This window comes from Nymphalis io, chromosome 24 (assembly GCF_905147045.1).
Source record: "Nymphalis io chromosome 24, ilAglIoxx1.1, whole genome shotgun sequence".
Taxonomy (NCBI): domain Eukaryota; kingdom Metazoa; phylum Arthropoda; class Insecta; order Lepidoptera; family Nymphalidae; genus Nymphalis; species Nymphalis io.
Genome location: NC_065911.1, coordinates 6,791,106 through 6,801,406, shown reverse-complemented (window position 1 = coordinate 6,801,406; position 10,301 = coordinate 6,791,106). Strand labels below are relative to the sequence as shown.

Here is a 10,301-nt window from a genome sequence, read left to right as displayed (position 1 = left end):
TAAGGTGTTTCTTAATTTGTAGATATTTAAATCTAATATGGCAGTTACGATTACAAGTATTAAAATATTTTTAAAGCGAAATAAAACGGGATAAAAATATTTTATCACAATCATATTACCGATTCAACATTTTAATAACAATTTGTAGAAGTGTAGAGAAAATACAATTGGCAACATTGATTGTTTATTGACAAGGCAAATGACAGACGGCGGGGTCCTAGTTCGATGGCAGATTAATTGAAATAGTTTAGAAAAAATAAATGACTAGTTAATGAGCTTAGATTACATGTACATACAGTTGATGTGAAAATGTGGTGTTTATATATTATTTGAACTGTTTTCACACGAAAATTCGTGTATATTGTACTGTTAAGATGTATATTCATTACACGTTAGGAGCCATTTTTATTGTATTTATTTTGTGCGTTCATTGTGATAATGCTGGTACTAACAACGAAATCATGGAAATATACGGTAAGTAATAATATTTATTTCCGCTATTACTGTCTAATGTCTATCATTTACCCTTAAAAGGCTTATATTAGTTTTTAAAAGATCACGCCTATGTATTTCTGTCCTGTCAATCATAATATGTCTTATATACGGCAGGGGAGTTTTGTGACGAATTTGCGCGCGTATTTTGTATTTTAGCAATAGTTTCTTATTGAATATTTTAATAATAACTGTAAAGATATAAAAACATCAAAATTAATCAATAATAAGTAAAAAAAAAAACTTAAAAACACATTGTATACTCTTGTAAAAATATTAGTTTCTTGAAAAATAACTGTCAACTAAAAGTAATGTTTTGTGTAAAAAACAATTTTAATATTACTATTAAATTAAGTTAAATTAGTAAAAAAATTACATTTAAAAAAATATATTGAACAGCAGATGCTATATTATAAAATATGAAATTATTTATAAGTGTTGTACAAGCATAAAGCAATAAATTAATACTATATAATTATATCATAAAAACAGACCCAAGATGAATTATAATCACAATTAATTTGTGTGTTGCATATAAAAATTAGTGACGCTCACCTAGGAACCTGCGATCATCACTTAAGATTTGCGCATTCCATCTCGACTCAATCAAACTAATTATACAATATCAAAATGAATACAATTTTGAAATCCATAGATTCTTATGTATGTGTACCTACACATGCATAAGAATCTATTTACTTACAAGTAAATTAATGATTATAAAACCGTATGTCTTACTTGTAAAAGAGGCTTCACTTTCTTATATTCAGAAAAAGGAGTCACTCAATTTTTAGTCACACAATTATATTTGCATTTTAATAAACATAAGTCATTCCTTACAATGACAATTTATTCATAATAGTTATCTAAGTTGCAGTGCTTGAACATTGTTTTCAATTAGCATAATTATATGTTTTATATAATTAATGCAGAAAAAAACAACAGAAAAAATTGGTTTCTATGTACTGTGTGTGGTGTTGGGGATATTAATTTAAAATAAATCATTTGAGTCATACTTAGACATTGACAATATATAGAACCGTCAATTATTCAAAAAATTAGGTTGTATGGCAACTGACAAAAAAATCCATCCTTTTTGAGCCTTTGTTTATGCTCAATGGTAAAACATACAATTTCATAAATGACTAACAAATATATTTTTTATACTATTCTCTTGTATAAATAGAATAAATTTAATTTAAAAAGGGCATCCATCAATATTTAGCCTGGAGTTTTACAGCAATTGGAATTAAATTATTCTGATTATTATTCTTTTTCAAAATACAATATGCATATTCTTTATCTTATTTATTATTAATATTTGTCTATACAAAGGGCCAGTTAATTGTAGCTAATGTGTCATATTGAGGCAAAATCATATTAATATGATTACCGAAAAATTGAAAAGATTTAAGAAATAGACTTTTGAATTGGATTATTATTAGAATAGCCTAGATAGCCAATTGCATATAAAATATTTATCTATTATATTGATTAATATTATAATAATAATATAATATACTATTTTGTAATACTGTCAAAGCATCCATTTAATTCTAGGATATATATATTCTCTGTTCCATTTATTACCATCCATGCTTTCTTTGTATTGTAAGTAGGCCATAAGACAACAAAAGGATGCATTTCAGTTTTTTTTACCTTTTGTTCTTCGCTTGAATGGAAAACACCAGATTCATGCTTGATTAAATTAAAACAACTTTCTCGAAAGCGAAAGTTTTATTATGGTTAATAAAAATAATTTAGAACATTGAAGCATGACATGATATAATAGACGATTTTGCTTTTTTGTTATTGTTATTGCTAAGAACATAAATGATTTTCTTTTATGGGATTAAGAGCCGAGATTGGCCATTTGTTAGAATATCTGAATCTTAATTGAAGATAAAGGATTGAAATCGGTTCACATCCAGACGAAGATTACTGAATTTCCATATCTTTTTAAATCATCTTGTTGGAGCGAAACATAGCTCCAATTTTCTCAAGAAGATTTCTTAGCTCAGCAGTTGGACATATACAAGCTTTTACTTTCCTATTTTTTTTTTAATTTATACATATTAGTCTGAGTGTTAATAAAGCAGGTTCAATTTTAATAATAATATAAAAGTTTTATAATTTTTATATAATATAAAAGATAATTAACAATGCACATCCTATGTTTTGAGATGTAGAGATGCTAAAGACCAGTTTGACAATACCTATTTAGCGCGCACAGATAAATAAATATATCGTGCTAATAAGCGGGATAAGCTGTGGCGTGTAGTGCTGGTTCAATTATTTTACAGGATGTAATATTTTAATTTACATAAGTTATTATATACTATGTAATTAATTGTCGGAAACAAGGAAATCCTAAGTTTCTTGCCGTTAAACTGTTAGTAAAATTTTTAATCTAATCATGCAAAATTACGACTAAAAAGTCTTTGTTCTTGAATAAACTTTATTTTTATTAAATAATTATTATATAATTTTAATTTATTAGTATGTAGTCTTTCAGTTATGTTTGATAATATTTTGTCTCAAAACTTTAAAATTAAATAATCCCATCCGAGCCTACTTAGTCTTTGCAAGTGTTCAGTTTTGAATGTTTAATTAATGTCGAGCTGGTCCGTGTTATTTTAGGATTAAATTGTGACTTAAACTTCCTCTTCACATTTCCTACCTATTTTGCACGGGTACGATAAAAGTTTTTGTAGGACTAATAAAACTGTACATAAAATTTAAATAACCTAAGTTTGTTATATAAATGGAATTACAACCGAAGTTTTCCGGTACAAATCCGAGCAAGCACGATTGACTTTTCATTTTTCATGTGGTTTAACTGTTTTTAATATTTATTTCGTCAGTGGTGATCTACGAATCTACGTATCGAATGAAATTATGCTGCACGTATATATAATATATGTAAATACCGTAACAGCCTCTGAAAGTCTCACTGCTGGGCTGGAGGCCTCCTCTCCTCTTTTTGAGGAGAAGGTTTGGGGCTTATTCCACCACGCTGCTCCAATGCGGGTTGGTGGAATACACATGTGGCAGAATTTCAGTGAAATTAGACACATGCAAGTTTCCTCACGATGTTTTCCTTCACCGTAAAGCACGAGATGAATTATAATCACAAATTAAGTGGTGAAATTCAGTGGTGCTTGCCCGGGTTTTAACTCACCATCATCGGTTATGATTCATGCGTTTTTACCACTGGGCCATCTCGGCATATGTAAATAGACAAAGACAAAATATTTTAGTATATATTTCTCATCATCATCGTCTCATCGTTTGTTAACCGTTTTTTTTTGTTTAGAAGCTATTAACGAGCTCAATAACTACATTTTGGAAAAAAACAGTACAAAATAAATGTTCATAAAATGCTAGTTCATATATGTTTTCCTTAAATTTTCAATAAAGATTATGGTCGAGTATCGACTAACATTTGTGAACATGGTATTCTTAAAACCGCATTGGAGTTTTGTGGAATGAGCGCTAGATCTTGTCTTCATTATGTGATACATACTTTGTCCATCAGTAGCGCACACACTGTTGCTTACTACTTATGTACATGTCTATAAGTAATAGTTTCTTGATAGCTACAGTTCCTAATCCAGCTAATTCCTTTAAATAATACAAGGGTGTCTGGTATCCAACTCTATTGCCGAAACAAATGTCTGTCATGAGTGATGTCTGTTTCTCTTATATGTCTTATTAGCTTTTGTCGGTGTTTCTTTGGTTTGAATGTTTAGAACATCCATGCACAAATCGGTCCAATTAAGTCATAAAACATGTAGAAACTGCTAGTTTTCAAGGAAATTATTCAAGGTTTCTAACTATATGATATTGTGGTGATTCCGTGATGAGTAATACTTTTTAATATACATTAAATTATCAGATATCCTTACTCGTTAAGATAGATATATAAATATTCAAAGTATGTTTACCTATGATGTCTTATACAGGAGATTTAAATTCAATTGAAAACAACGAATTCTACAAATCGTGATTTACAGGCTGTTTTTTTTTTAGAATAGGAAGGCGGACTAGCATATGGGCCACCTGATGGTAAGTGGTCACCAACGCCCATAGACAATGGCGTAGTAAGAAATGTTAACCATCGCTTACATGACCAATGCGCCACCAACCTTGGGAACTAAGATGTTATGTCTCTTGTGCCTGTAATTACACTGGCTCACGCATCCGCGTTATCTAACCGAAACACAACAGTACCAAGTACTGCTGTTTTTCGGTAGAACATCTGATGGGTGGGTGGTACCTACCCAGACGAACTTGCACAAAGCTCTACCACCAATAATTTTTATTCAAACATCAGTAAGTTTTATTCAAACATGATGCAAACAGATTTATTCAAAAACATATTTATTAAACAACGCGAGTCACAAAAAAGTGGCCGTCAACGGACGCCTGGCAGATGTGAAATATTAAAATTTATGATTATTGAAATAATTTATAATTAAACTTAAAAGTTATAATTATAGAGTAAAAAAAATAAAAAAATTTCATATCATTATAGAAATATATAACAACAACGTATTTAGTATACGCACACAAGGGAGTTGAATGCGGTTGCGAAAACTGTGTTTAAGGGCATAAGCACCACGGCATTTGCCGTCCCGGCATACGAGTCGGTCTAACCCGAAAGGTGCGCCAATAGATTCACATAAAAATCCACGCAGACCGACATTTCGTTTTAAACTTCGCAGTTTCATCAATATAAGTATATTAAAATACCATTACTGATGCATATTCAATTACGAGGAGAAACGATTTGACTTTTGTTTTAGATACTTACAATATAATATACAGTAACAGCCTGTTAATGTCCCACTGCTGGGCTAAGGCCTCCTCTCCCTTTTGAGGAGAAGGTTGTGGAGCTTATTCCACCACGCTGCTCCAATGCGGGTTGGTAGAATACACATGTGGCAGAATTTCAATGAAATTAGACACATGCAGGTTTCCTCACGATGTTTTCCTATATATAATATAATATAATATACTTTAATATAATGAAATATATGAGTATGCTAATCTATCGAATCCGGGATGTAAACAAGATTAAAATAAAAAATGATTTGTAATATAAATTTATTATTATATGCAATGTTACGTGTTCGGAAATTTAACTGAACTCCGGACATGCAAGTTCTTATCGTTTCTAACCGGTTTTTATTTATACGTAACGATCTGCACTATCGTATGAAACGTGGGATATTCTGTTTTCAAATCGCTAATCTCGATATATATATAGTTTAACGAATTTTATTGAGGCCAATAGAAAATGGCCAAATTATATATCAAAATTTTCGTCAGCTCCCTTGCTAGCTATAGACGAATTAAAAAAAATACTTCAAAATTTCCAAAATGTATGTAACGTAATGCACGCCAACTAACAACGTAGTAATCAATGAAATTTAGATTAGACCGCCTTGGACGCAAACAAATTTAGTTTCCCATAAATTGCAATTTGCAGTTCGGGACAAGTAGCCCATTTTGCTCCCCCTTGTTTCAACCGAGTTTGATCCCGAGGTTGGTTTTTACTCTCGCAACTCTATCCCGGATAAAACTACATTTGCGTGACACAAATAGTTGAAAGTACGTTTGACTAAAGAAATATTATAGTATTTCTTTAAGCATCTGGCTATATACCTATAGCCAGATGACATACCTATAGACAGATATGCGGACGATGGTTAGTACAATGTTACTTGATAGTAAGTGGTCACCACCGCTCATAAAAATTTTAATACCATAATAATATTTCTTATATTAACCATCCCTTACATCGCTAATGCGCCATCAACTATGAGTACTACGATGTTATGTCTCTTGTGGTTGTAGTTACATTGGTTCACTCACCCTTCAAACTGAAACACAACACCAAGTACTGCTGTTTTGCGGTAGAATATCTGATGAGTGGATGGTACCTACGATACCTATCCAGACGAAATTGCATAGCACCAACTGTGTGTAGTTTGTTCATTAAGGACCACACATCCATGTTATTACTTTTTCCTAAATGACACGCTTACATAAATAAAACAAACCTAACTTAAATCGTTAGTCAAAAGTACTTTGGACCGTGTTGTTAGGCGAAAGTAATTTTGACCATGAAAAAGTTCTCTCTGTAACCCTTATAATTTTAAATTATACATAATTAGCGGACCTGCCATGCGACATTTTTATTTGGTAAAACATCGACAGCAGCGCCTACCTTGTATTTTCAAACCATCCAGGAACCCATTGAAATATACACACAAAATTTAATCCAAATCGGTCCAGCCGTTTAGGAGCAGTTAGGAGACAAACACACGTACAGAAGAATTATATATTTACTATATATTATAAAATTACAATCAAATTAAAACACTCTGTTTGAAATGATTCAAAACATTCGTTGGGATAGATTACCAGCCTGTTACACCGGCCGAGGCACCAATAACTTGATATTATTTTGGAAAAGTTAAAGGGAATAAATAATATTTGTTTTTTAGCGGCCGTTTCTATTATGACGTCATTAAAACAGCTTGTGATAACAAACCTGAAAAACATTAATCACTTTACAAATATAGTATTGCTCCCAGTACTAGGCTTCTAATAAATATTTACGCAAATACCAAACATAAAAGTAGCATTTAATAATAATTGCATGTTAATACAGTTATTAATAATGAATCATTAATGGCGAAATACAGAATTCATTGATAAAAGCGGCACTACGTTGGCGTTGGCGTTCGCTTGTTAATTTGTCGACCAATTTGTAGAGCACCTGCAATATTTAATGATATTTGTTTAATTTCCACACCGGCCTCGTTGGTACAGTGGCTGGGTATAAGGCCGCCGATCCCGGGGGCCTGGATTCAAACCCAGTTCGGGCCAACAAAAAGTTATTGGTTTTTTTTCGTCGAGAAACTCTCAGTAGAAGCCCGCTCGCTTTGGAACTGAGTGTTTTACTCCCGGCAGGTAAAGCCGTTGGTCGTGCGTCTGAATTATATTCGAACGTGTTAAGTAATCCCGACCTATCGGGTTATGAGAATGAGGAAATAGATACGGCAATTTTTCGCACACAATAGAGCACTATAATATGTCTTGCGCAGTTTTCTGATCTCTTGAGAATGGCCGCAGTGGCCGAAATCGATCAGGTGGACCTTCCAACGTAATCGTCAAATATTAAGTTAATCCCTAAACGCAGAGCCGGGGAGCATTGTACTAGTGTAATAAATAAAACGAAAACTGTCAAGACGATGTGGGTATAGTTACGTGAGAGGAAGGTCATTTCCATTACTGACTCATTGTACCGGTGGGATACTGCATGTAGTTGTCGGATCTTTCAAACAATATACAACCTTATTACAGTCAAATTAAGAATCTTTATCGTATGAATTCTGTTACAATGCAATGCGATAAGGAATAATGGAGCGACCAAATTTTATGGTCGAAGATTGGCTCGGGGATTTGGTTTTTCTTACCGTTATTTTGTCTTATGTGTTGTATATAAATTGTTTTCTTTCAAATTTGAAAATGATATAAGCTTATTTTTACAGAATAGTTATTTCCTTTATATAATCTAGTAGAATGCAGCTTCTTTGCAGCTTGGCCAGTAACAGCTATATGCATAGCTCCTATAACTAAAAGTCCAACAGCTTATTAAAAAAATATAAAAAATAAAAATGTATTTGAATGTTTCCAACATAATATGTATATGTTGGAAATATATTACCTCATTGAAAAGTGATTTTGTTAAATATATAACCTTGCACACTATACTCATGTATTTTTATTCACTAAATTTAAGGAGTCCTAAGAATACTTATGTTTTAGAAAAAAAAATGCGTTTTTGTAAGTAGTCTTATTCCATATGTAATAAGGCGGATAATTGTTTAGCGAGAGTCCGATGAATGACCTTGCATATTACTCGTCTTTAAGTACGAAAAAAAAAAAAATCGTTTCAATTAAATGAGTTTTATAGTGTTATATTTTAAAAATATAACGATTTCCACTTTCACCTTAAAATGTTGTTTAGAGGGTTTTTAGTAACAATGCTGTATCTTCTTTCTAATGTCAAATCGATGATGACAGAATGAGAGAACTGAATGTTTAACATACTCGTTAAACGTTTAGTTCAAATTCGTTTAAGCTCGTTAATCTAGGATTGAATGTAATTCATGACACTTAAGACTTATTATTACGTCAGTCGCATTTGTCTACGTTACAAATACTTAATTATCTCTTTTTCCATACAATTGTAAAATAAGTTGATTTATATTTGTAACTGGAAATAGATTAAATAATTCTTAATAATAATTCTTTTTTTTTAAATTATTTAGGTATATTATTCTTTCGTATCTCTATCTTTATTCGGAATAGGTCATAGACAAGTTACAATATTTTATGTTGCGATAAATCTGAAATAGAAGACGAGGTATTTCTCGAACGTAATTCGAAGAAACCGTTACAAAAGTTGTTTTTGTATCTATATTAATATTATAATGAGTTTTTTTTTTTAAGTTTAAAGCGCAAACCTCGTGAACTACCAAATCTACTTAAAATATATTTTTTCTGTGCATTTAATAGCATGTTTATGTGAAATGAATTAGGCTTGATAAATTCACGTTTAAGTTACGATCTCAATGAGCCTAAAAACGCCGACAAATTGGAAATCGTAGGGATTTAGTAGTCGAATATACATAATATATTGAAACTATCATACATATTTTATATTCCAAATTTAAATATTGTACCCAGCCAGTATATATAATATACATAATGTATATTTGTAAGTGTAATGTTGCCATCTCAATCGCCTGAAGAAGAGCCCGCATTCGTTGTATATTCAAGCGCAATTTTAAGTACTTCGTGATATCACTGAAGGGGGTCACAAGTTTGATTCTCAATTTAAATAAACAACTTAATTTTGTACAACTCTTAAAAAGTTTATTCATATATTGTATACTAGGTCATCGGTATCGCTCGCGTCATCATACAGGTTTGCTAAATACCATTTTCCATAGCTCTTTCTTTAAAAATGAAGGATTTTTATACAAACTTCCATACCCTTTACACTTAAGGGTTTATTTTCAAAAATACCTCCTTAGTATTAACATACTGTGTAAATAACTGCTTGATTAAAAAATGTATATTAAATTATAATAATAAAATATTAAATATAATGTTAAAAAACTATTTAAATTAAATTAAATTTTAAAATTGTTATTGATAAATATTATTATCTAAAAAAAATGTAATTATTTTTTATTATTGTATTGTATTTTAAAATTTGTTGTCCTGAAATAAAAAGTTTTATTATTATTATTATATTAAAAGGAACCAGTAGGCGTGGTTTTGGCTGTGCGTTAATATGTCAGTCAGTTATATATATATAACTGACTGACTGTTTTATAAATTTTTCATACAAATACAAACTGTATATAGTAAGTACAATTAAAATTTCTTATAACCTTGAATTATGCATATTTTAACTTCTTATAAGTATAATTATTATTTTAAATAATAAATCGAGATTGTTTTTGAATTTCGAATATTTTTTTCTTAAAGGTAATATCGTGCTAACATTTTCGCAACTTATGACCGCATAAATAAATGGAAAAGAAGGGTTCTGTTAGAGTGGCGCTCCGGGCGGTCGGCCGAGTTGTTTCTAAAAAAAGATCAGAAGATTTGAAGATTTTGGTCCGTTCTAAAGGCTTTATATATAGTACTGCCTCTAATATGAACGGAAGGCAAGCTGTTAGGAGGGTATTCTTATTGAAACTGTGAATTAGTAGGTCTTT

At 31.0% G+C, this 10,301-nt stretch overlaps 1 protein-coding gene across 1 annotated transcript in view; it reads left to right on the top strand.

Annotated features, from left to right (window-relative positions):
• Positions 1–217: 217 nt before the first annotated feature.
• LOC126777822 (uncharacterized) overlaps positions 218–10,301 on the top strand; it is a 37,782-nt gene continuing 27,698 nt past the window's right edge. The window contains exon 1 of the mRNA XM_050501002.1: positions 218–474. Within this exon, the coding sequence (XP_050356959.1) occupies positions 375–474 (100 nt within the window). The 5' untranslated portion in view covers positions 218–374. The remainder of the gene's footprint in view (positions 475–10,301) is intronic.